Genomic DNA, 27161 nt, shown 5'->3' on the forward strand with positions numbered 1-27161 from the left:
TGAGGATGGTCATGATGTAGAGGTGGAGGGATGCATCCTTAGTACTTAGCATTTGGGGTGAGAAGTATCTTCCTATGAGAAGACGTCTGGATTAGAGGTCCTTATACACATTCAGGTACCAGTCAGCCTCTTGGCAGGAAATGGACGGCCCAGTCAAAAAAGTTTAATGAAGGACAATTACAAAGATGTGGATGGGGCTCAGGGACTTAGATAAGGGATGAGGAAATGCCCCAGGGCTGCCACAGTGAGGAGGGTGAATCCTCCTTGGACCTGGAGGGGCAGGAGGAGGAGCAGTTATCTGATCTCAACAAGAGCTGCCTTTGGTGGAAGACTGCAGTCACTGGCAACTGTGGCTTGGCAGAGAGGAAACCACCCTTTCTCCTCTTGCCCTCTGATCTCCTGCTGGTGCCTCCCATGGGTGGGATCCAGCTGGAAGCCTGAAAGCAAAGAAATCTGGTTAATGCAGTTCATAGAGGTCAACCTCCTGTAGCACAGATGTGGCTGGAGAACGGGTCAGGGGAGGGGCTGGGCAAACAGAATATTGAGCTCAGCAGTGAAGATAATTCAGAGACCGAGGAGAATTAGGAGATTTATAGAGGCATAAGGGATTGAGGAAAGACTGTGTGTCTCTGCATGGCAGGAGCTCTTGGTCTTGAGGGCCACGCCTCGCCTGGTAACTTGTGGTGGTGATGGGTGCACAGGTGCAAGGAGGGGGGTGTTAAGTTCCTGGTTTCAACTGTTGCTTTCATCTCTTTAACTGATAAATTCAATAGACTTTACCCTACTGAATTTTCCTTGTAAAATTTTGTTCTTTATTCTGGTCTCAGACAGTATTGTATATTAAAAATGTCAAGGCTCATAGAAGCAGTTTTCTATATTTTAGAAACAAACAAGCTGGCATTTGGGAGAAGATAGTGTTACAGGATGATTACTGTGTTAGAGAAAGGACCATAGCTGCCTTCTCCTGACACCCTAATGTCCATGAACATTTTCACCGTTCATGGTATTCTTTGGAGCAGATTTTCTTACACATCTCTAGCCATAATTCCATTGCCATCCGGGATCTTGTTTTCCCTCCAATGTCCCTACATCTTTTCAAAACCTGAAGTCAAATAGAATCAAGGTTTTCCAAATACTTCAATGTAGAATGTCATTTGAGTGAGCAGGGCTGTCCTTGGTTGAGAGGTGGATTAAAGATGCTCTTACTTTCTTTGGAAACTCTGCTTTTTGTGTATCACCTCTACCATTGACCTTGACCTCAAAAAGAGCTCTTCACACAGAAGAAGGCCATAGGCAAACGCTCTCCAGTAACTTACAATGTCAGTTGTTGTTACTAAGTGTGCTTTGGCTGCAATATTGCTAATAAGCTTGTCTCAGTTTTTATATATGAATGACTTGTGGTGACTACATGGTTCCTTGTTTACAAAAATGAATATTTTTTGAAATGTTGTGGGTGATTTACAAAAGCCCCTTGGAGAAGTGGCAGGCGCAGAAGACGCCACTCAGAACTTTGGTTCTGCTCCTTACGTCTGAACTGGGACAACCCCTCAATCTCTTTGTACCTCGGTTTCCTTATTTTGTGAAATAGGAATAGTTCCCTCTAATGCATGTAAAAGCACTTTGTAAACTATCAGAATTATTATCAAAAGTTACCTGGCACCAGACACATTTTCTGTTCTAAACAAACTGAGAGTGAATAATTTGTAAAACACAGGCTACAGCTTTAGCAGAGAGCCTGGCAGAGCCCGTGCCCAATAAATGTCCCCTCTTGCAGTTGATGTTACCTTTGTGTGGTCCCAGGGGGCTGCACGCTGTTTCTGTACAGGACCAGATACTAAATAGTTCAGGCTTCGTGGACCAGCAGGTCTCTGTTGCAACTATTCAGCTTGGCAGTTGTGGGGTGAAAACAGCCACAGGTAACACGTAAGCAAACATGTGTGGCTGTTTTCTACTAAAACTTTATTTCCAAAACTAGGCGAAGGGGCAAATTCAGCGTCGGGGCTGTGGTTTGATGTCCCCAGGTCTGGTTCATTTTAGGTTATGTTTGCCTAAACTCAGGGTGTCCTTGATAACTGGCTGTGTTAAGGTGATCTTATTCGTTTTGGAAGAACAGAGGTTGAGAAGTGAGAAATCACCAAGGTGCTAATGTCTGCTCCTAGGACTTGGTTTAGTCTTCTCCCCCAGGGTGGTCTGGCGGCTCCAAATGCCTCCAAAAGCCTCAGGCTCCAGATGATGTTGTGGAATAAGCTGATCTAGAAGTGCTTACACAGTTACTTTCTGGAAGGACTCCATTTTTTTCTGCCAGGCTGTTCCTCTTCTTTGTAAACAAAACCTGGAGGATGGCAAAGTCTCCAGCCTAAAATTAGGTTTCCCAGCTGTCTTAGATCATTTGGGCTGCTGTAACAAAATACTGCAGACCGGGTAGCTTATGACCCACAGATAGTTATTTCTCACAGTCTTGGAGGCTGGAAAGTCCAAGATCAGGACCCCAGCATGGTCAGGTCAGGGCCCTCTTCCTGGTACAGTGATGGCTACTTACTGTGTCTTCGCGTGGTGGAAAGGGTGAGGGGTCTCTCCGGAGCTTCTTTTGTAAGGCACTAATTCCATGTATGAGGGCTCTGCCCTCGTAACCTAAGCACCTCCGAAAGGCCCCGACTCCTAAAACTACCATCTTTGGGACTTAGGATTTCATCGTACAAATTTTGGGGGACACAAATATTGAGACCATAGAACCAGCCTCCTTTGCAGAGTGGCCAGTGAGATTTAAGTGAAAGGAGTTGGGTGGAGTCTTCTGGGAACCATTTTACAAAAGGCTGACTTAGCTGGGAAGTGCATTCTTCTTGCCCTCCCACCTTTCTCTTTTCTGCTGCCTGGAGTGTAGATGTAATGGCTAGAGCTGCTGTAGTTATTTTGTAACTTTAGGCAACTTTGAGGGGAAAAAAACATGGTAAGGTAAAAAAAAAATAGTAGTTTCTTGAGATGTTGATGACTACCTGAACTGTCTCCAGGCTTCTTTTATGTGAGAGGAAAGTATACCTCTACCATTTTTAGAGAAAATTATCCTGTTTCTGTTGTGAGTAGCTGGACACAATCCCTACACTGATGTTGGCATTCTGACATTGAATTTTTATCCATTAACTCTTCTTGGTTTTCTGGAACTATCAATTAAGACCATGCAGGTTGCAAATAATTAGCTGGGTGTCTAAGTGGCTATAAAATAAACATTAAATAGACAAATGATTCCAGAAGGAACATTTTAAGTGACTGTAAAATAATTATTAAGTAGGTGATTTTGATGACTAATGTTGCAAAATGGCAAATGGTAGTCAGAGCTGAGGCTTTACTCCCATCTAAAAGTGGATGAAGATGTACACTTGGGGTTTGTCTTTGTAGTGGGCTCGAAATCACTGGGGTCAAGAACTCATGGCACCTGAAATATGGGATATTTGGAAGTTACATGGTTGGTTCTAAGAGTGTAATCATAGGAACTAGGGAGTTTGGAAGAAAAGTTTATTTATTTATTTATTTGCATTTTGTACACAAATCCAGCCTCAGCTTTGCTTACCTTTGTGTAGTTTAGATATTTTCTTACTCTGTTTCTTTAAGATCTGGCAGGCTGCCTGACCCAGAATAGATTGCAAGAAATTTCCTGGTAAAAACCCCAGAGACTCAAGGCAGAGCAGAGGGGAAGAGCGAGATGGAGAAAGAGACAGCAAGGAGAGTGCTGTTAAGACAGCTTCTACCTCCAGGTATTCCCAGGGGATGCTCATTATGACAAGGACCCCTTAACCCTGGCGCCTCTGTGTTTATCTAACCTGGGCTTGTATCACATTGTGTTAGTTACATGGGTCCTTGAATATCATGCTAAGCAGTTTTTCCCACTCTCTTTCATAGCCCAAAATGCAGCAGAGGTTGCTAAATGTTGATGAAATTCTCCTGAGAGAAGAATTTTCCTTTACCTTTTCTCCCAGTTCTCAGGGGAAGCTGAGGCTCTCCTCACACTGGATTGCTAGTTATTTTACCCAGGTAAAGGTAGAGATCTAGGGTCAACCCAAACACTGCAGGAATAAGCTTTTGCCAGTTATACCAGTTAGGAATACTTTCGGCTGCAAGTAACAGAGGACCTGACCAACAATGTATTAAGCAAATAAAGGCTTATGTTTCTCACATGACAGGAGTGTGGAGTCAGGTAGTTGGTTATATCTGTTCAGTAGTTCAGTGATGTTAGGGCTGTAAGTTGATATCTCTGTGATTCCCTTGGCCCTTTCCTCACAATTGCAGAAAGCCTGTCACAGCTCCTGGCGTCACATTCTTGTTTAAGGCAGGAAGAGGCAAAAGAGATGGGAGAGCTCTCCCAGAGCCCTCAGCACTTTCAGTTAAGTCTCTTTGGCCAGAGAGACATGGCCACCCAACTGAAAGTGGAATATAGCAGAGAAAAAAGATTGGAATCAGCCAGTTGGCAATTCTGGAAAATCAACTGTAATTCAAATTCAACAAAGCTAAAACTACCCTGAGGAATGTGAACTCCTGGAAGGGACCTTGGTTGTCTCACTCATTGCTGTTGTGTGTTGTGTGGCACACAATAGATGTTCAATAAATATTAAATATATGTTGAATTCAAGACCAGAACTAGGGTGAGGCAAGGTAGGTCCCTGGGGCAAGATATTTAAGGAGACACTCACTCTCAGCCTTGAGCAAGTACAAAGTTGATGTCTGTACAATCCTGAGATTTGAGGGCCTCCTTAAGCATTGTGCCCCAGCCGTGTACCTTACCTAGCCCTAATCTCAATCCTGGTTGGATGATTATAAAATGAGATTTCAAGAAGATGTTAAACACTTTATAACAATAATATTTATGAAATATTATTCTTAAATTGTGCCATATCATAAACATTAAATAAGGAATTAATTCACATTCCAAAGGTTGGAAGAAAGAATAAAAGACTATGACTTATCAGACATGGGCTCTAGGGAAACCTGCATATAGACAACAGCCGAAACATGAGTTTCAAACATCTTGAGAAAATGTATTTCTGTGCAGAGAAAATTTGGTAAGATGCCAGACTTCAATGACATCTTATCTCCACAGTGTACTTACGTCATTAAAGGAGAGATTAAATACTGTCACATTTTAAATCTTACGCAGAGGTTGGCAATCCAAACAAAAAGCAGATGTTTCATATATTCATACATTGCAGAAATAATTTTAAAAATAATTTGTGGGGAAAAAAACCACCTCACACATCACTTTCTTAAAACAAGCAAACAATCAAATAAACACTACAGCTCTAAAAGGAAAGGACTAAGTGAAATGGTCCATCTCTACCAGAAGGAATTTACACTGAGCCTTACAAGCAAGGACCCCGAGGTGAGACAGAGGGGTTCTGTTTAGGACCCATGGGTGCCCTGCTTTGCTCTGCACTGCTGTCCCCTGCCCTCCTCTGCCATGAAATCCTTTCAGCTCTCCAAGGAATCTCTTCCTTGAAGCCTTGTCTCTTCTTCATCTCATTTCGTAGTCCTTCTCTGAATTCCCAAAGCAATTTCTCAGCCCCTTGCCGTAGCTGTTGAACACGGTGGCTTTGACAGAAGTGGAGATCAGTCTTGACTCTGCCACTGCCTCATGGTACATTTTCAGGCAAGGGACTTCTATTCAATAAGACCCTCCATGTGAGTTGGCATGCTAATGTGTGCAAAGCATCGAGCAAGGGCTTGGTCCCTGGCCTGGTTATAATGGTCATTACCTGTCCTCTGTTCATGCCTGCTTCTTACCCTGTGCTATGTTATAACCTTCCCTCTAGCCTTTCCCCTCAAGGTCTTGCTACTGCCACTCGAGGGTGACTTGGTGTCTCTTACAGCTGAGATTTTCCGGCTTTGGTGTGCGTTAGTTAAGACCATCTGGAAACGTGAAAATGCAGACGCCCAGCACTCACACCTAGAGATGCCAATTTGCTCTGTTGGGGTGGAGGGTGGGCATCTTTATTTTTCAATGGTGGTCTCAGCACCCCTGCTGGGCCCAGGTCTTTCTCTACAGCAGGGCTTCACCTGAGCGTGACTGACATTTTGGACTAGAGAATTCTTCATTGTCAAGGGCTCTCCTCACATGTTTAGCAGCATCTCTGGCCTCTACCCACTGGATGCCAGTAGCGTCCCTCACCCCTGTTGTGACAACCAAAAATGTCTCCAAACATTGTCAAATGTCCCCTAGCAGGCAAGATCATACCGATTTGGGACCACAGCTCTATAATATCACCTGAGGAATTAGCACAGTCCCTCGCATAGCCAGAGGGGCTAAGGGTCTCTTTAGTTGAATACAGTTCAGCTGGGTTCAATGAGGGAACTCTCACAATGTCAACAACATGGACACACACCCGTCATTACACTTTTCCTGGGGTTTCCCAGTCTCCAGTGCAGAAACCACGTCTCTCTTCAAACCGTCTAAATCTTTCATTTCAGTCTCAGGCTACTCTGAGCACTGGGATCTAATATTTATTCCAGAGAGGCACTTTCTAAGGGGAAACGTCCTGAGGAGCCACTTTGTTTGTTTGTTTGTTTTTTGCCATCTACCACATAGTAATAACCAGTTTATTGAATGGATTGGAGTCAGTAGAGATGGTTTAATGTTCTCAATCATTGCCTTCAAACATGTTCTTTTGTAACTAAGATCCACCTCTGTGTTGCTGGTTGTTGGTTGTACACTCGACCCAGCATGAGAGGGGGAGAGGGGATGGGCGGGAAAGAGGGAGGGAGGGGGAGAGAGAGAGGAGGGAAGGAGAGAGGGAGGGAGGATGTAATTCAGCGTATTACCACTAGAGGTCACCAAAGACAACCCAAAAAAGTGCTGCCTTGGGCTTTAGAGTTTCTCTCTTCCCCAAAGATTCCGCTCAAAATTTTCTCTGAATTCAGCAAGAGAAGTTCCATGAACCTCGCCGAGAATCATGAACAGACAGACCTCCGTGCATGTTCAGCTTTCCATAACCCATTCCACACGATTCTCGAAAACCAGGCAGAGAGCTTTGGCAGCGGCAGGCAGCTGCGCGCCAGGACAGCGGGATGACGGAGCCTTAACCCGGAGCCTTAACGCAAGGAGGCCTGGTGACCGTTGCCGCAAAGTCTCCTGTGACTTTGCTGCTGGCGGCTCCACTCAGCCTGTGCCCCCAAATCTCCAGGTCTCTGCCCCACGGGGGTGGGTCTGGGGAGCGGTAAGCAAGAGCTCTGGGTGGACCCCTGGGACCTCTCTCCCTTCGCTGCCCGGGCAGGTACTCTCCATCTCGGATCTCTTTATCTTCTCTGTCCCCACCGCCAATACCTCCTTCCAGGCAGCATGACCTCTCACCTGGTTGTCACGAGCGTGGTTTCACCTCCCACTGGTCAGCCTGTCCCACCCTCCTGTTCATTTTCCACACTTTATCCAGAGGGGTCTTTTACAGTACAAACTGTCGCCCTCTCACTTGAAACCCTTTGTGGTCTCCTGCTGCCCTCAGTACAGAATCCAGACTAGCTACCATGGTGTCTCAGGATCTTGGGGATCTGACGCCTGCTGACCTGCCCAGTTTCACGTGTCTCCAAATTTCCACTTTCCAAATTCCCTCCCAGCCTCCATGGCTCTATCTCATCCCCGCCCCTACATACACCCCTGTTCTTCAGTCAGACTAAAATACTTGCGTTTCTCTAGTTACACTCCTTTCTCTCTCACTTTGGCCTTAGCACTTGGGAAATAGTGCTCTGCCTTCTCCTATCTCCGCTACCCTCACCCGGATGACCTCCACCCGCCTTTAGGATTAAAGGTTAGACATCAGCTCTTCCTCCGACAAATCTTGAGAAAGCTGCTTAGCCGCCTCTCCTGAGCTGCCGCGGCTCAGCTGTGGGATTGCTGTAAGCGCTGTCTGTCTTTCTCCCTCTTCCCCCCACTCCTAGCACAGTGCCCCGCACTTATTAGACGTCTGTTGAAGGAATGGACCGAACTGGCGCCTGACCCAGGGAACCTGCGCAGACGCGGTGCGAACACTAGGTGGCGCTGCGGCCACGTGCATCGGAGGGCAGCCTCTTTCCTGCCTGGCGCAGGCCCTCCTGGATGGGCTCTGATGTCACCACGCGGACTCCTCCGTGCTCAGAGAGGGTCTTCTGGAATCAGGGACGCTTGTTCAGTGCTGTGATGCCGGTGACATATGTTTGGGAACAGGCTCTTGCCCTGGTGCCCTCATGCAAACTTCAGAAGCTCTGACTATGGCCTTTCTTCACCAAAACCCTACCCCATCCTTCCTTCTTCCAAAGCCCCCAGTTCTTAGCAAATTTTATGTTTCCTGCCTTGCTTAACTAGGGGACTTAGGTACTCAAGTTTACGATTCTAAGCTATTCATTCAAGGGCTTGCTCCTTGGAGTAATCTGTTCCAACTGGTGCCTTGAAAATATCGCATGATAAATATTAGCTGTTTGTTGATGAACTGGGTCATTAAATGATTAAAAAGAGTAGTTAACATGGGCATTTCAAGTACCATGATAGGCTGGGTGGCAGGAGAGAATGTAATTTTTTTCTGGGTATATCAGATTAGACTCCAGAAGTAACTGCTGCATGGTCACTGGGTAGGGTCGGCTGCAGAGGTGGATCAGGGCGGGTGTTTTCCAGGACTCCACCCTGCTCTCCTCTGCGTGGGTGCCATCACATTGTGCTTTGAGATGCTTTTGTAGTATTTCTCAAAGGCGGTGGAGTACAAAGAGCCCTGCTTGGTCTGAAGCCCCGAGTTTCATTGTTGGCCAGGATTTTGGGGCAAGTTCCTTGACCAACACAAGCCCTAGTTTTCAAGTCGCCAGAGGCAGGGGTGGCACTCGATGACCTTTCAGGGTCCTACAGTCCTAATGGTGTGTGAATTTCTGTGAGCCACACTGACCGTGGGACCTGGGCAAGTCGCCTGATTTTTGTGCTTGTCAATTTCTTTATCTGTGAAATATGAATCATAGGAGTAATTAGCTCATAGGGTTTTTAAAAATTGAGATGAAATTCACATATGATAAAATCAGCCGTTAAAAAGTGTACCGTTCAATCATTCTGTTGTGCAACCACCAGCTATATCGTGTCATCACTCCAAAAGGAAAGCCTGTTCCCATTAAACAGTCACTCCCCATTGCCCCCTCCTCCTAGGCCTTGGCAACAACCCATGTGTGTTCTGTCTCTGAATTTGCCTCTTCTGGATAGTTCATATACAGTAAGTCCCCTACATACGAACCTTCAAGTTGCGAACTTTCAAAGATGTGAACGTGCATGCCAGCCCCTGTATGCCAGCCGTTGTATGTACTACGGTACTTTTCAAGGTACTGTACTGTAAGATTAAAAAAGTTTTCTTTATTTTTAGTGTTTGTTTTTTATGTATGGATTCTTTGTGTAAACCTATTACAGTGCAGTACTATATAGCCAATAGTACTAACTAGTATACAGTGCAGTACTAACTATAGTAATGTTAGTTGGGTACCTAGGCTAACTTTGTTGGACTTATGAACAAATTGGACTTACGAAGCACTCTTGGAGCAGAACTTGTTCGGATGTAGGGGACTTAGTGGAATCTTACAATATGTGACATTTTATGTCTGGCTTCTTTCACTGAGCATCACGTTTTTGAGGTTCATCCACTATCAGTACTTCCTTTTCGTGGCTGAATAGTATTTCTCTGTGGGGACACACTGCATTCTGTTCATCCATTTGTCCACGGATGGACATTTGTGTTGTTTCCACCCTTTGGCTCTTGTGAATAGTGCTGCTGTGAACAGGGGTGTATGTGCATTTGTTAAAGTCCCTGTTTTCAATTCAGCTCAGAGGGTTTTTGTGAGGATTGGATGTGTGCTTACTACACAGTGGGAGCAGACAAATGTTAGCGACTGAAGTTGTTAACATTATCCTGAAGGCTTTCAAAGAGGGCTCCACAGGGCTTCTTTCTCTGGCCTTGTCTCTCGGATCCGGGAGCCAGACCTCACTTTCTTCCACTCTCTCCACTCCCTTTCTGCTGCTGTGGCTGGTGTGGAAATCAGGGCAGGTAGAGGAGGGTGGGAAAGGCAGGGGAGAGGCAGCGGAAACGAGGATGCGGAGGAGAGCGGCTGCGACAACGAGTGAACAAGTGGCGCTGAGTGAGGGGGAGGGGCAGGAAAGACACAAGGTCCCCGGTGGATTTAGAGGGTGAGGAGGGCAGGTTAGAGCTGCGTCCCTAGTTGCTGCTCTTACAGTGGGAGGGGAGGGCCGGGGCTGGTTGCCGAAGAGGGTCAGGACCAGGGATGCCTCAGGCCAGGACCACGAGGGAGGGAGTGGAAGATGGCCAGACAGCGAACTGGTGGCCTTGCGCGTGAATCCTGAGCACAGGATTCTGGGTGCAGCTGAGGGATTCTGTGGGGTGGAGTCAGGGCTGGAAGCTGGGGACAAGCTCTGGGAATTGTCACCTTGAGATCAGGTGACAAAGCAGTAACAGGCAAACTCAAGCTTAAGAAAGTTAATGCTGCCGGAAAGGCAACCGATCTCTGGAATTCCGGGAACCTCTGCTTTCAGGGCTGGAGGAAGCAAAGAAGGGTTCACATAACATCAGGCGGAGCAGTTTCTTCCCGATGTGGAGCAAAGCGCTGGGGCCTCGACAGGCAAAGGCCTTCTCTCGGCCCGGCGTCCGAGAGAACTGAAAAGAGTCGCTCCCCTTTTCATCCCTGTGAACGGCAAGGAGGTCGGAAATGTGCTTCCCCAAATCATCTGCTCTGGCCTCGGCTTTCAGTCTGAGATTCCCTGTCTCTAAAGTTAAATAACGAGAACTTTGTGGGGAGACCTTATGGGTTGTATCGGAGGGAGCAGCCTTCGAGGGCGTGAGGGCTGCCATGGCTGATGGATGAAGTGCCAGCACGTGGGGGGCTGGGGGGAGAGGGGAGCCTCGGAGTCAGTGGCAGAAGCCTTCTAACACCAGTTCTTCCTGCACCCTGAATGCTGTTTTTTTGCACATCCATCAAGCTCTCTTGCTCCTTTCATTCACAACTCACCCTAAAAAAGAAATTTCTAGAATCCCCCATTTACTGGGTCAGTGGGCTCATAAGAAGATAAGTGTTTCTGGAGCAGAGCTGGAATTTCAAGGTCATTTAATCCAATCCTTTCATTTAACAGAGGAGGAGGAATTGGAGGCCCTGAGATTTGTTCCGACCTCACCAGGAGTGCGTTGCCGTCAGGCCTAGATCCCGGGCCTCCAGGCTCCCAGCGTGTGGCTTTTCCACCGTTGTGTGTGTTCTCAGAGCCCCAGCCCGGCTGCAGGGTCAGTACAGTTCGTTACGTTGCTCAGAGACCTCGCAGGGGGTGCTGCTTCCCTGCATCTATCCTCTGTCTTATTTCTGAATATTTAAAACACAAAAGCCAAACTGTAGAAAAATGATATATCTGTTCTTCAGGAGAGAGAGTCTACTTACCTTTTTTCTTTCCTGAGAACCTAGTTAGGTGTTAATGCACACTAACAAATTAATACAAGAAAACATACTAATTACTGGTAGGAATCATCAAGGCCCAATACTGAGAATCTCAGTGAAGACAGAAGCAACAAAAATGAATCTTTAGACCAAAAAGGAGATATTAAATCTGGAGTCAAAGGGAATATGGAAAATTCTAAATAAAAGAATAAAGCATGTAAGATTGGCTCAAAAAGAGTTTGGTGAAATGAGACTTATTTTTTATGGTGGGAGGAGTGCTTCTGAAAGATGAAAGCGTATCGGGGATGGCTGTATATTTAAAACTATTGTCCAGGCCAGAGATCAGAGGTTGTCAGGACTAGATAAGCAAGTAATAAATATGACAGGACATAGTTGGTGTAGCTGAAAATTGGAAACTCTAGGAGGTTTGAGAAGGTTCTTGTGAAGTGGATGAGAGAGCGTGCTGTGAATTTCCTTCTCAGCGAGGCTGTGGTCACCCTGCCCTGTCAGAGGCAGGCGAGGAGGCCTGAGCCCTGCTGACTCGAATGGATTCCCTCTCAGATGGCGGGGATGGCACACCACGACCGAGAGATGGTGATCCAGGCCAAGAAGAAGCTCACCACAGCCACTGACCCCATCGAAAAGCTCCGCCTGCAGTGCCTAGCCAGGGGCTCCGCGGGCATCAAAGGACTTGGCAGGTAGGACCTGGGCTGTGGGTGGTGGGAAGATGGAGGAGGAAAGCAGGGTGCGGCCAGATGAGGTGAATTCTGGCTGTGTGACCTCGGGCACTCACTCACTTCCTCCTGGGTTCTCAGCTCCTTGTTTGTAAAATGCAGAGTTTGGAAGCACTGATCTCTGAGGTCCCCTGTGACAATTTTTGGTTCTTAAGTGCAGCTACTGGGACAACTCGAGGTGAAGGTAGAAGCATGTCTAGGTATTAGAGACACCTAGCAGGGCAATGAGAGAAACACTCCCTAAAGCTGTGACAACAGGGGCTGAATGATCCCAGGAGATTGGAAATAGTTCTCTATGTTATACACTAGGACCTTGTTGTTTATCCATTCTAAATGTAAGAGTTTGCATCTACTAACCCCAAAATCCCAGCAGGGTTCAGGAGAGGCTGAGAAATGCCTTCTGTATGCCCAGAAAAGGAACTGGATATGCTATAAAAGTGTTCACTGAGCTTAGGGTCAGAGGTTTGGTGTGAATAAAAATGGAAAGTTCTTTAATCTTAAATTAGGGGCTGAATTAGAAGAGGGAGGAAGGAATACTGATTTAGATGCAGTTGCAGGTTTTGGAGTTCCTCTTGCAGCAGTGGTGTCTCCATCACTTCCAGGGGCTTCGGAATTGCCTGTCAGATAATCAACAGCTCGCTGCCCATGGGATTCCCCCAGCTCCATAGGAGAACAGCTTCTGTTCCCGGCCCTCTGAGAGTGGGAGTAGTCCTCAGGACTGAGAAACCCGAGTGGAAAGAGATCGTAAGCCTCCCGAGGGCAGGTCCTGAGCATTAACTCTTTCCAACAGACTAAATCCAGTGCCTGCCATGCGCCAGGCGTTGTGACATCTCAGGGGATTCATGGGTGAGCAAGGCTTCCCCAGGGCTCATGGAGGACTTAGACTCAGGACACTGAGAGCCACAGAAACGGGAATCCTCCTGGTGGGAGAGTTGTATGTTAGGGAAATGCAGGGTGCCACGCCAGGGGCCTCCAACCTCCCATCTGGAGGCTGTGGCAGGCTTCACTTCCAGCAGGGTACTGAGCACTGGAATGTCACTCTCCACAGTCCCCCAAATCTCAGACCAAGCTGAGCTCTGTCAGAAGCCCAGGCTGTAGCCAGGCTGTCACCGTCCAACTGGAAGACCAGACCACTTCCCTTTAATATTGCATCACTCCGCCCTCTACCTCTTTCATCCTGGGACCACATCCTTGTCCTCGGTGCAAACCCTTCATGACCACCACCCTCTCATCCACTTCCTGGCCCATTCAATTGAATGCCTCCTGCCATCTATGCCATCTCCACCCCACACCCCTACCAACCCTCCCACCGTGAACCAGTTTGTCGTGAACAGACACCATCTTATCCTTGGCCGTTTGCTTGAACGTGCCCTCTCCCACCTCGCCTTTACTGGCCTTGCCCTTCCCTAAATTCCTCCTCAGCTCAAGGTTTGGCTGCCCTTTCCCCCTTTTTTTCTTATTATTAGACTGGGATTTTGTTTCTTTGGGGGCCACAGAAGTAAAGTGCCATTTTCATCATGTCAAATGACGGATGCATGCGTACTATCAACATGATTTATCACTACTGATGTTGACCTTGGTCACCTGGCTGAGACAGTGCCGGTCTGGCTTCTCCAATGTGGAGTTACTCTCCCTGCTGCCTTTCCATGTTGGACTCTTTAAAGGGAAGTCTCTATGCAGAGTCCTACTTAGGGTGTGGGGAGTCAGCTTTCCTCCTTCAGGACAGAGAATGAGCATAATTTATTTGAAATTCTTCTGCAGGAGAAACTTCTCTCCTCTCACATTTATTTATTCAATCATTTACTTAAACCAATATTAACTCATGGATATTTATTTTATACTTTGGGTTATAATTGAACACTTATTGCTCAAATTGTTCCAGTTTTGGCCTTGGGAGCTCTTCAGTTGGCTTCTGTGTCCCTTTGATGTATCCCCATCAGTGTAGGGTTTTTTCCCCCTTACTTTCTGGTATAAGATACTCCAGTCTCATCTTGCATATTTCCTGCCCCAATTCTAGAATCAGAGATTTCTCCAAGAAAGTCAGATACTTTTACTGGAGAACTGTATTAGAAACCAAGATCTAGGCTGTAGATGTGCTGGTTCTTACTGGGTTGTTACTTCTAGGTCCTCTTAGCTAGAACAAGGAAATATATGTTTATACTAACCCGTGGGTGTATGTATATGTATATATGTATGTAATCATGTATACATTATATATTAATCATCTATGTTTATAACATGAGTTCATACTGATGTCTCCAACTCAATCCTCTACCACATGGATCAGATCCTTCTAGCTTAGTGCCCTAGCTTATCTATAAATCCCCATTCCAACAGCGAGAAGCCTGGTTTCCACCATCCACCAGCCATTCATTTAACTGTTCAGTGCTAGGGTACCCGTATAGCAATATGATAATTGTTAACTCATATCTCCACAGGAAATATCTTTATCAACTAGAGTACAGAGCTTATGTGCAGTTCTTTTTGTCTTTAGTCTTACAAACTCTACTCGTTTCCAGAGTTACTTAAGTCGGCATCTTCATCTCCCCATCCCCCTTCAGTGAGATTGCCTCAAACTTTTATACAACAGTTAGATTCTCTTGTCACGGTCTGCATTTCTTCCTGGGATCCCCTGACTTCCTAACTAATTTCAATGTACACATTAAAGTGCACTCTTTGTACTGTGAGGTTCTATGGGCTTTAGCAAATGCAAGTTCTGTATCTCCCATTATAGTATCATACAGAGTAGTTTCACTGCCCTCAAAATCCCCTGTGCTTCACCTAATCTTTCTCGCCTTCCCTTTATCTTTTTTACCACCTTTATAGTTTTGCCTTTTTCAGAATGTCATATAATTAGAATCATACAGAATATTTTTTTAAAAAATTTTTATTTATTTACTTATTTATATTTATTTTTGGCTGTGTTGGGTCTTTGTTTCTGTGCGAGGGCTTTCTCTAGTTGCGGCGAGCGGGGACCACTCCTCATCGCGGTGCATGGGCCTCTCACTGTCGCGGCCTCTCTTGTTGCGGAGCACAGGCTCCAGACGCGCAGGCTCCGTAGTTGTGGCTCACGGGCCCAGTTGCTCCGCGGCATGTGGGATCCTCCCAGACCAGGGCTCGAACCCGTGTCCCCTGCATTGGCAGGCAGATTCCCAACCACTGCGCCACCAGGGAAGCCCCAGAATATTTTTAAAGGTTTGTTTTCTTTTCCGAGAGACTGGGAAGAGGCTCACCAAATTTGGGAGGAGGGTACAGAGAAGAATCTAAGACTCGTATTTTACCTCAGAAAAACCTTGAGAGTGGTTTTCTTTTGAAATCTTTATCCTTACACCTTGTTCTTTGTGTTTTTTCTTCTTTTTTTGTATGTGTGTATTACCTTCAGAGTGTTTCGAATTATGGATGACAATAACAACAGAACCCTTGATTTCAAAGAATTTGTGAAAGGGTTAAATGATTATGCTGTGGTCATGGAAAAGGAAGAGGCAGAAGAGCTTTTCCGGAGGTTTGATAAAGATGGAAATGGAACAATAGACTTTAATGAATTTCTTCTCGTATTAAGAGTGAGTGGTCCCATCAATCACCGTATCTACTGGGTTTGGCTTTCGAATGGTTTGGGTTGGCTATTGTGAGGCTTGGTTTTCAGAAGCTGTTAGCACACCATGGAGAAGACTGGCAGGAGAACGAGTACAGGCTTAGGGATCTTTTGGAGCAGTTGTAATGCACATCATCTAATGGCACACAAACAATTGCCCATCACTGAGAGGAATAAGATGTTTCATCACAGATGATACAGGAAAAGCTCATCTGCTTGTGTATGTCTGTGTATGTGTTTTTCTTCTATGTATCTAGCCTCCAATGTCCAGAGCCAGAGAAGAGGTAATTATGCAAGCTTTTAGAAAGTTAGACAAGACTGGAGATGGTGTGATAACAATTGAAGATCTTCGTGAGGTGTACAGTGCAAAACAGCACCCGAAGTACCAAAACGGAGAATGGACGGAGGAGCAAGTGTTCCGGAAATTTCTGGATAACTTTGACTCACCCTATGACAAAGATGGAGTGGTGAGTGAAAGAGCTTAATCTAGTGAAATTTCTTCTATCCGATCTGTAATTGTAAATGGGAAACAGGCCCAAAACCTTAAAAATACTTATACCATATTTTTTATAAATAAAAGTAAAATGTTGCCTTGGTGACCATCTAGAAAGCTGAGAACAAAAGTAGTAAAAACGTGTGTGTGTGTGTGTACGTGCACATATATTGGTAGGGGAGTCACATACAGCTAAATAGCTATCATCTGAAGACTGTGGTATTTTGGTTAAATGTTCTATTTCATGGTTGCCGTATTTACCATACACAGCTAGCCTAATTCCGGTGAATTTGATGATAATAACATATATTTAACTTGAAAATGAGACCATAATTCAATTTTGGAGAACATGATTCACAGAGCATTTCAGGATGCTGCATGCCTTTTTCATACACCCTTATGAGCATCATTTGTCATCACACTTTGCTGCATGGAAATGCCATTTCAGGGAAGCGTTCAGTAAAGGGAATGCCAGATAACAGAATTCACTTTGATTTAATCTTTGGTGGGCTTTGAGATGAACTCGCATTTCTAAACTCCAGTGAACTTAAGGACAAAAGCAACCACGCATCTCCAATAACTGGTGTCTTCAAGTTACAAATGTGTCACTTGGTAGGGTAAGGAATTATATCTCCATAACTGTGTCTAAGCTCAGATGGAAATGTCCTCTGTCTTTTATTAACAGCCCGAAATGGGATTTTTAACCCAAGATCAGTTCTGCCCTGAGGTGTCCTGAAGGTTATGGTTATGGGGAAGGGAGTTCCCTGCGCGGCTGAGGCAGCAGAACCCTGGGGAGGGTTACTCCTGACCCCTTGGCCTCACAGGAAGGATTAGTGGGAAGTGAGCGGGAAGCAGAGATGGTAGAAAGAAACAAACCTTCTCATCCTGAAGGGAATTTCCCCCAATTGTTTCTTTCCGTGAAACTTCGTGGTGAGTCCTATGAGTGAGGGGAGAAGAGGGTAGGAAGGAGATCTTTCTGTCCTTTCTGCTGACATTTTCCTGCCAGGGACAGAGAAATACCCTCCATTTTAGCCTGAAGTGATTGCAGAAGTGGATAAAAAAGGAGCCTAGATTCTGTCGGGCAGCCAAATGCGTAGGGACAGAAACAGCAGAACCGTATGTTTTCTTCCCATATGGCTGGCCTTTGATCTCTGAGATGGTGGTGGAAAAATAGTCAACTGCCATTTCCCCAAATTAGCCCAACTCTACATGGGATACCAGGGTGTATTTACCTCTTTTCTGCAGGTGGTTCCTCCTCGTTGCTGGGGAAACCTCAGCTGCCCTTTTCTCTAACCCAAGTCAAAGTAGCCAGTTGTTGTGATTCAGCTGATTTAAAGCTCCCACCCCATTTCTTTTGACATTTATCTTCGCAAGCCACATTAGGTTCTCAAATACTCATAAGGGTTACTGGGGTTTTTAGCAGTTACAGCATTTGATGTCACCTGAATTTCACAGACCTTGCATAAATCCCCAGCTCTGTGTATGCTCACCATCTGGGGAATGGATTCATAATGCAGGTTGCTGGCTGCCCTGAAGAACTGCAGAATCTGATTTTTTTGGCTGGGCGTGGGGGGAACGGATGAAGCTCAAGGACTTACAGTTTTAATAAGTATCCCAAATGACTCTTATTCACATTTGTATTTGAGATCCTTGCCTCTAAAAGATTCAGAAGTGCCTGATTTAATGACTACATATATTATGCCCAGGAACCTCATTTAGCATAATTATGAATCTAAGGAATATTTATTGAGTACTTACTGTCTCCCAGCCATTGTGCCAAGGACTTTTCGGGGATATTCCATTTAATAGACATAATGAAAATGTTTCTGAAAAGTGATACGCGATTCACACTTTTCCACGTTGAATCATTTTAAATGCACAAGGAACTGTCAGTATAAAGGAACTCCAGATGGAGCTTAAGGTTGGATAACCGGGGAATGCAAAGGAGGACAGAAATAAAGAAATGCAAGAAAAGAGACATTAATGGTATTCTAATTTTTACCAAAGCTATGTACATATATTATTTAGTTCTACTTCCAGACACTGATAAGCGCAGCTCAATTAGTAGCTCCATTCAATGCCTTTCTTCCTACTACTTTTTGCTATTTTGGGGGGACAGGCAGGGGGAAGAGGTCAGTACAGGGAGAGAACTGTGGATCCTGAGACTTTTTTCTCTGTTCACTTATAATTTCAGCAAAAAAAGTAAGTGGGTCATTCAGCTCATGTGATTCTTGGAAGAGATAGCTACGTTCCCAAAGACTCGGTGGGAGAGGAGTTTGCTGTTATGGACCAGAAAGGGGTTTTGAATTGTTTACAGATTTCACTTTTTGTGATGTTTTCAATCTCTCACGACACTGAAATTTGAGGGCTAGCTAGAAAAACAATAAATTTCCAAAACAGCCATCATTATTGTGTCTGCATTCTCTCATATAAGCAAGTCTATACTGGGGGCTAAATTCACTGGTTATAGAGATCAAACCAGAGGACAATTATTTCCCTCAATCAACCAATTGTGTCAGCCAATATGGTTGAATTAGAGTATACGTTTCACATCCACCTATTAAAGAATAAATTGGTAACAGTGTTCTCTTTTTTCCGAAAGGAAAGGAAAGTAAAATCCTAGCACAGATAAAAGTATTAGTTGAAACAGGCATGGGAGAAGAGAGAACCCAAGGGGACATGGAGCAGGGGGTATCTTTTTAACTTCCTCTGTGCCTAGAATGAGTAATATGTATCTTAAAAAAAGCATGAAGCCAAGGAGTGTTTAACAAGAAATCTGTTTTCTTACCCATAAGACCGAGCTCCATTTTTTGAAAGGTAAAACATTTCTTGTCTTGACACAAGGACATGAGGTGATGTTTCTGATGTGTCACAGAAAGACGGTATTCACTGTGGTTAAAGAAAACTTGTTTCTTATTCTGAGTTTCACTCTTGCTTACCTGAACAGATGGGCTTCTGCTCTTAAAGGAAGACGAGACCTGTATCTCACTTTCCATTTAGGTTGGTTTGGAAATTTTCAAGACTTTCTTCCCCTCTCTCCCCTCGGCCACCCCCTCGCTCCAACCTCAACCTCATTTTTTCTCTTATTCTAGATCTGTTCCTCAGCTGTGTCCCTAAAAAGCCTCCTTGACTGAAATTTCCCTCCCATTTACAGGTCCTGGAGATGGGCCTCCACTGAAATGGTGAGAAGCAAAGTTTTGTTTTCGTTTCTAACTTTTCCGCTGCAGGTGACCCCCGAGGAGTTTATGAAATACTATGCCGGGGTGAGCACTTCCATTGACACCAATGTGTATTTCATCGTCATGATGAGAACTGCCTGGAAGCACTAAATGTATGACCTGGGGACCAGGGATTTGAGTGCTGCCATGTGGCTCCAAATGATTAAACATCATCTCAAAACCAGGATCATAGCTGAGTTCATGTTCACTCCAGGGTTTCTTCCGTGCTCACATACACTGCATTTTCTAGGGCAGAAATGAAGACACTAAGTATTTAACTGTGACTTCTCTGAGGCTGCTTCTTTAGCTCTAAAACAGGAATTAGTTAAAACAAGGTCCGAAAATCTCCTAGAGCCAGGCTGATATATTCAGGTGTCTAATAAACATTAGATTTCTTCCTTGGCCATTAATAAAAGTCTAAGTATTATCCCCCCCATGCACCCAGAGTGTTTCTCTATATCCTATTAGATGGTCCATTTCTAGGTGGAAGAATTCACCTATTTTTATGAATGACTGTAAATCTTCACGTGCCTCAGTCCCAATCTGGGGACCAGAAGGAGACCTCACGTTGGCCTCTATTTCTATAACTGAATGTTGAGTTTCTCTGCCTGTGGTTTCGGGGAGCCTCTGTTTGGCGGATAGATTTAAAATGACTTTTTTGGGTCATTTTAAAGGCTGGTGTGAGGCTGGAGACCATTTCCTTGAACAGTAGAGCCAGGACTGTTTCTGTGGTTAAATTCTGAGGCTGGGCTGTGCTCTCAGAATTTATGTGGGACATCTCAAGTGTGAGTGGGCAGATCATATCAGTGGTCTGCTGGAATATTCATCTCTCCCCTCCCTGCTGTTGGCCCATCACGCTGAAGTTCCCACCAGCACAAGGAGGCGGGGCATGGCATAGACTAGGATCACAGGCGCACTCCAAAGCAGGTTTTCCATCCTGACACTTCGTGTCTCAAAGCCTTCTCCTCCAGGTCTAAGCTTTGGCTTCATATTGTTGATGTGTGAGCATCTCCCCAGGAAAGGCTTCTAAGCAAAGGTAGCCCCTGCTGCTGGAAAGTAGATACTGAAACTGCATCTCTCTCTTTGTGTGTTCTGTTTCTGGGCCAGAGATAAAAAACATGGTGACTAACCCTCTGGCTATGGTGCTGGAGAGAATGACCTTGTTACTCAGGGACAGTCCTTTTTGTCACTCTGTCCCTGGCTGCACTCATTCCCTGGTTTGGGGACATAGATTGGGGTAATTTTTCCCTTTATGATCTTATGTATTTAAGTGGCTCTGGATTTAGTGTCGGAACATGCTTGCCATTTTTTGTATCAATTCGTTTGTTTACTTTTTACTTCACAGATTTGGAAGTTGGGATCAGGATATACATTGATTTAAGAATTGTGAAAACAGACGTTTCCAGATGAGAATGATAGCAATCAACAAAGAGGACGCGTTGCTTTGTTTATTGTTGAGAAGCTACACTCTCAGTTCCCCTGGTGACAGGCTGGAAAAGAGACCTTTTTCTTGAGGATGAGAGCATCCCCATATCATGGGAAGCTAGCTTTTGTTTCTCAAATTAATGGTGCAAGTCTGGTTTTCCATTGGATTTATTATGTAGGCTTATGTAGATGGTGGCAGTCCAAAAGATGCCAAGTATTATGAAGAAATATGTAGGAATGATGTAGAAAGCCAGAAGAAACTATGAAGAAATGGACAGGAAATATATCCATGTCTTCTGCAGCCTACACCTTGCAGATTGTGACTAAGGAGAGGCCCCCGGTTATCTGGGCATGGTGGGTTTCAAGCCTGCTGCTCTAGATGATTTGTGTCTTTGATTCTGGGAATGACTCATGCCTCTGCTTAACTGGGGCCATAGAATTAGCATGTGATTCTGAAGAAGGACTAGATTGCAGCTATCAGCTTCGTCTTCCCCAGTAGCACTTTGCTTCCTGTCTAATTGGGGCACAGGACACTGCTATCAGATTTCTGACAATCCATGCCTCACAGTGTATTGGGTCACACTAAGTCACCTCCCTTCTAGCAGGTTAGGTTCTGGACTGCAGCGAGGATTCCATCACAGCCCCCTTGCCCTCCAGACACCAGATCTAATAACCTGATGGTCAAGGATCACTGCACTCCTGTTCTCGGTCTTAACCTGTGATTTCTGGCCTAGTCAGCACTCACTCATTATTTAAATCTATTCCTTCTGGTAGCAGTGGGAGGGACAGAGAAGGGTCATTAAAAAAATTTGCTAATATTTTTTCTCTGTACATATATATTTTTTAACTTGTACATTTAAAACATTACTCCCTTTGTAATAAAAAAAAAATAGATACACTGACCACTTAGGTAAGAGGATAAAACACAAAAAGTGTCTCCAAAACAACCCTTGGGAGCGCTTCAACTGTTAGGCCCGGGCCCCAGATAGAAAATTACACAAATAAGCCAAAGAGAAGAGGATGAAATTGGCAGCTTTTCATGAAACAGGAACAATGAGAATTCTGAGAATCAGGATTGGTCAGAACAAGCTACCAGTATAGGTGCTGAATCTGGGTTTCCAACTCCCCGCAAGGCAAACCCCGGGAAGAATGGAGGAGCCCTGCCTCAGCCGCTGTCAAGAGCTGGAGCACATGCTGCCTGAATTCCAGTTAGAGGGCAGACGAGAAACCCAAGATGCATGAGCTGAATTGTAGACTGAGGCAGAATTCTTCCAGCCAGTCTGTGGGGCTGATTTTCAGTCATTTAAACCTTGATAGGATTTCTTTCCAGACCCAGATGGCCCCCTGGAGGACAATGTATGGTTCTTTGTGGTTTGGTGGCAAGCATGGTGTCACGTTTCATACCGTAATAGCAGCTTTTAAGGCAGAGCTGGGCCCTCTCCAAGTAGGCTGCATACATCATGGTTTTAGGGTGAAAAGACATCCCATCAAAAAATACTTATTGAGCCACTGCCATGTGCCATGTTCTTTTCTAGGCTGTGGGGATAAGCAATGTGCTAGAATAAATGCAAACAAAACTACTGGCTTTTGGGCCAATCTAACTGCCCGCAGTCTTTAAGAGATCAAAGAGGAAGGGAAGCGTGGGCACTGAAGTTCCCCTCTCTGAGTCTCATCTGGCTTCTGAATCAGGGCGGTTGGGACCCTTCACATGGTGGTGTGTGGAAGAACTATGTAGTGGATCTGATGGGTGTAGATAGTCAAGGAAAATACCCTTCTATTCTTGGAGGTAGGTCACTGGCCCTTCACTTCTCTTGGCCGGTATGGATTGCTTCACTGAATCACAAGAGTACAAGCAGGTCACGATTCAACCCTCATCAGGCTCCCTACAGATGCAATTTATTCTGCTGATGTTTAATCAAGTGGAGGTTAAATTAACCAGATGTATTCTTGGATGGTGTGTGGGTGCCTTTCTACTCTTTCCTCATGAAATTCTACTAACACGCTCTGAGCAGCGTACCTTTTTGGATTTACGTGTATCTCTTTGGGGCAAAGAGTGAAAAACAACTTCACAACTTCCAGTTTTTCAGATTAGTCAGCAAACTTGCTTTCCTGGAAATTATAGGCTGTTCTTTTTAATGAAGGGCTTGTTGAAAGACGCAGCAAAGTTTTAAATTTTAGAAATTCTTATGATTGACGGGAAAACAAAGGTGCTGAGGGTCTGATAGATTGTTATATAATGTTATTTTCGTGTAATTGATCCTTTGAAAGCCGTATTTCTAAACATAGTTTTACTCCTCCAAGTTGCTTGTATGAAAATGACATAAACCTTGATAGAGATAGCTAGTTATTGGTTGTAATAAAAAAAAACCTACTAGATGAATCCCCTAAAATTATGTGTTCTAAAACAGATGATGGGCAAAATCTGTTGAAAGAAACATAAACAAGTGATTGCCGGGGGTTTTGAGAACAACACTGTGTGAGAAGGGACCTTTTTGCCATCTCAGTTGGTGTGGTGAGGGGTTGTGGTGAAACAGCTTTTCCTCTCTGAGAACAGCACGAGCTTTTTGTTTCATTCTCACACCTGCTTCACCAGAGCCAGTATTTCCCCTCATTAAATGGAGTGGAAGGGGCTCCTTAGGAGAGAACCCCCTTGAAAATATGAGCAACCAACCAGTAGCTGAGGTTGGACCTCGCCACCACCAGAAAGGTAGACAGCAGCAGGGAGGGAACATCTCAAGATGTAATGGTCTATTTTCTTTTGTTCTGGATTCTTCTTCCTCTTCTTCATAAATGGAATATATTTTTATTGCTCTGGAGTATCAGGAATGTCCTAATAACCACTGAATGCTGTGGATGCATTTTCTGTTTCACCAAAAGTCCTGTGAGTACCATGGGTTTCCGGCTCCCGCTTTGCTCTCAACAGTGGACCTGTAGCAAGCAGCTCAGATGCAGGAAGGGTCACACCCAGCTTTACGTCACACTGGCCACGCAACCATCATTCATCTCCAATTTCATCCTGCTCTAGACTTCATACTAAATTTACAAAGGACCCGGCGACTCAGAGCTCAGGCACTTGAAATTTGAAGCAAGCTCTGAGCCTGTAGTTTGTAATCCTGTCATTGAAGACTTGGGCACCTATTTCTTTACTCGTCTTAACACTTGGCGCTCAGGGACTGGTTTTGATCCTGGGAACATCTTGATCTTAAACTTGAAAGGTTTGAGTTGCTGGTCTCCTAGGAACGCTCAGGCCACATGCAGAACTGGAGACAATCAGTGCTCCAAGGGAGCCTTAGAACAGGATGTGGACCTGCAGTTGAGAGAAAATGATGGAGGCCGAGTGGCTTGCTCCTGCCAGAGTGCTTCCACCTTGATGGGATAAAGTGGGGCACGAATGCAGGGTATTAGCAAATGTCAGGCATTACCTCAGAAAACCCAGATCATTCCTTTAGTTTCCAAGGAAACTGGGAAACTAAATACCATTCTACAAATTTCATACTTAGTCATGCCTAAAATCTCATTTAGCAATGACATTCAACACCCATTTACTTCAGGTTATCTTTGAAGCTGCAAAGTGAATATAGTAAATCACCATTAATTTAGGCTCCAATAATTGAGCTCATTTAGGTAGGGTTTGTGTGACAATTTACTTTTGTTCCATCTATACTAAAAAAAGCGGGGCTGTTAAGCAAATCAGTAATGGAAAGAAGGTTATAAAGGGTGTGCCTACTTATATTCGTGTATGTTTTGCAGCTGCTTGGAGATATCTATTTGCATACAAGTATAATTATTATGCTAGTCATAAAAGGTTCCCACATATCTTATAAAACAATATCAGGCCAACAGTTAGTTGACAAGTCTTTATTTGCATAACTGGAAAACAAGCTATTTTCTAGATAGTGAGCTGTTTCTATATGTAAATCCTCTCTTGATAGGATTCTCAAATAGAAATTGAATAGAAATTATGCTCAAAAACAATGTTTTATAAAGAAGATTTCACTAGATATCTATGACATAAAAGTTTAAATATTTTGTTTCAAAAACTGTGCATGGTAAGCTAGGTATGCACTGAAAGCAAGAACTTGTCTTTAATGGCAATAGTTAGGATATCATTTCTAGGAACCAGAGATTGAGAAGTTTTTGAGCTGCAAGGTTAGACATGGTTTAATTTATAATACCAGCTTTGTCATTTTGTCACATTATCAGACTGTGCCTTGCCATTAACATGATTCTGATCTAGTAGGATTTCTGCAATTTTAAGGCTTGAAACATTAACTACTCTAATAATAAAATAGTTCATCTATCTTTTCTATTTCCATTTTAAAGTGGTTCCAAAATATATTTCTTCTTATTAACTAACATGTTACATACCCTGCTTCTTTAAAAGTTTACTTCCCTGATGGTGCTTTCGAATCATCTAAATATGTACCTGTGTGATGTTTCAGTTACAGGTGATGAACTTCCTTTGAAAATGATGAGGCCCTGCTCAGATTGTACTCTCTTGTGATTTTAAAAGAACAAAACGTAATTATCCATGAAAACCATTATTTTGACAGCCAAGAATGAGAGTTTGAAAATTTGATGTTAATACTCCTTTTCCTGCAGGGTTGGACTACTGCCTAACGGGCCAAGCAAGTTCCCAGAATGCTCGGCCTCTGAGTGATGTGTCCAAGACTACGGGGAATTTATTACTCTCTGGGCTGGTATTAAGGAGCAGGGGAGGTTAAGAGGGAGGGGAGAGAGACGGAACCTAGAGGTTGATTACTGCTCTTTGTGTCTCTGCTCTTAACTCTATTGCCTGTTATCGGAAGCACAGGGCCAAGCATGAAACACTAACACATATCCTGGCCAAATTGAGCGGTTGCGTGAGTTTGCCTTTAGCACCTCTCCTATGGCTACTCCCCTGCTCTGTGCTATGGAACCCCAGGCATCACGTACTCCTGGATGCCCAAGGATCCTGGGAGGTTCCCCCCCTCTCTAGTTTTATCCCTACCTCTGTGTTTGGTCTAGACTCCCCTTCACTAAAGGGCTTTTAATCTATTCATTTATGCTGTAAACTTCTCTAAAGTATTAATAATAACCACAAGTATCATGATACAAAGTACGCTCTACAGCAGCACTGTCACATAGAACTTTCTGTGATGATGGCAATGTCCTATATTGTGTTCTCCAAGATGTCAGCCACTAGCCACAGGGGGCTAGTGTGAATGAGGAGCTGAACTTTTTATTATGTTTAATTTTAATTCAGTTAAATTAAAAAAGCCACGTGTGACTAGTGGCTACTGTATTGGATAGCACAGCTCTAGAGATTTTTATCTTATTGCAAGAAATGATGGCTGTGGGAAAACTGTAGCTGGCCAGTGGGCAGGCAGGTCTTTGGCGGCCCTTGCAAATGCCCCATCTCAGAGTCAGAGGGGAAAGTCAAGCCAGGCTCCCCCGCCGACTCGCCTGACTCTGCCTGAGGTCCAGTGGCAAAGCAAACTCAGTAGGAAAGATTTCAGGGAGAACGTAAACTGCTAAACAATGACACACATGTTTTGACACCATTTCCTTCTTTTTCCCTTGCCCTTTATCCCCCTCAGGTTTCACAAGAAGAGTTTTTGAACTATTATGCTGGTGTTAGCGCTTCTATTGACACCGATGCCTATTTCATTTTAATGATGAGAGAATCCTGGAGATTATGACTTTTGTCTGTTAATTCTTTTGCAAATCAGGGACTCTCAGAGAATGGAATGAGTTTGAAAGAAGTCCAATGCTGTAGATTTTGATGAACTAAAGTTTCTGGAAGATCTGGAATTTCAAAAGCAATAGATCTTCAATCATCTTACTTTATTACCTGGAACATGTTCATTTCCTTAAATGCCTGATAATATATTTTCAAATCAGAAAGAAATGAAGGAAAGAAGGAAGAAAGAAAATCATAAAGTGAGACTGGGAGGTGTTCCTTAGGTGAAATAATGCACTTGTTATAGTTGTGCCTCTTGTAGGTGTAAATGTAGCTGTTTCTCCACACCTTCACTTTATCTGCTGTCTTTGGAGTCTGTAGCAGGAGGTGATAATAAAAGAATTGGAGGAACATCCATCTGTGTAAAATTTCCTGAGCTTACTTATTTTGGTTTCTCTTGGTGAATACTTCATAAGTAAAATTTATTTTATTCTGAAATCCAATGACTTTTGGGGCGCCTATTTTTATATTTTGATCTGGGGATTAAAACTCAGCAAATTGCCACACTTGTGTGAACAGGGGACTTAAGTGCCTCCTGTGACGAAAGGAAGGTGAGCTGAGCTGG

The 27161-nt window shown here is 44.3% G+C and overlaps 1 protein-coding gene across 6 annotated transcripts in view; it reads left to right on the forward strand.

The window, feature by feature from the left end:
* Positions 1-26951, forward strand: part of CAPSL (calcyphosine like) — a 33089-nt gene extending 6138 nt beyond the window's left edge. Inside the window, exons 2-7 of one of the 6 annotated variants that reach the window (XM_082453874.1) lie at positions 11120-11264; positions 11974-12110; positions 15529-15706; positions 15996-16205; positions 19459-19562; positions 20795-26544. In XM_082453874.1, coding sequence (XP_082310000.1) covers positions 11974-12110; positions 15529-15706; positions 15996-16205; positions 19459-19560 — 627 coding nt within the window. In that variant the 5' untranslated portion in view covers positions 11120-11264 and the 3' untranslated portion in view covers positions 19561-19562; positions 20795-26544. The other 5 variants (XM_082453877.1, XM_082453876.1, XM_082453878.1 and 2 more) reach the window with 5 other exon arrangements.
* Positions 26952-27161: the final 210 nt, after the last annotated feature.

This window comes from Balaenoptera physalus (assembly GCF_965194825.1).
Source record: "Balaenoptera physalus genome assembly, chromosome: 3".
NCBI classification, from domain to species: Eukaryota; Metazoa; Chordata; class Mammalia; order Artiodactyla; family Balaenopteridae; genus Balaenoptera; species Balaenoptera physalus.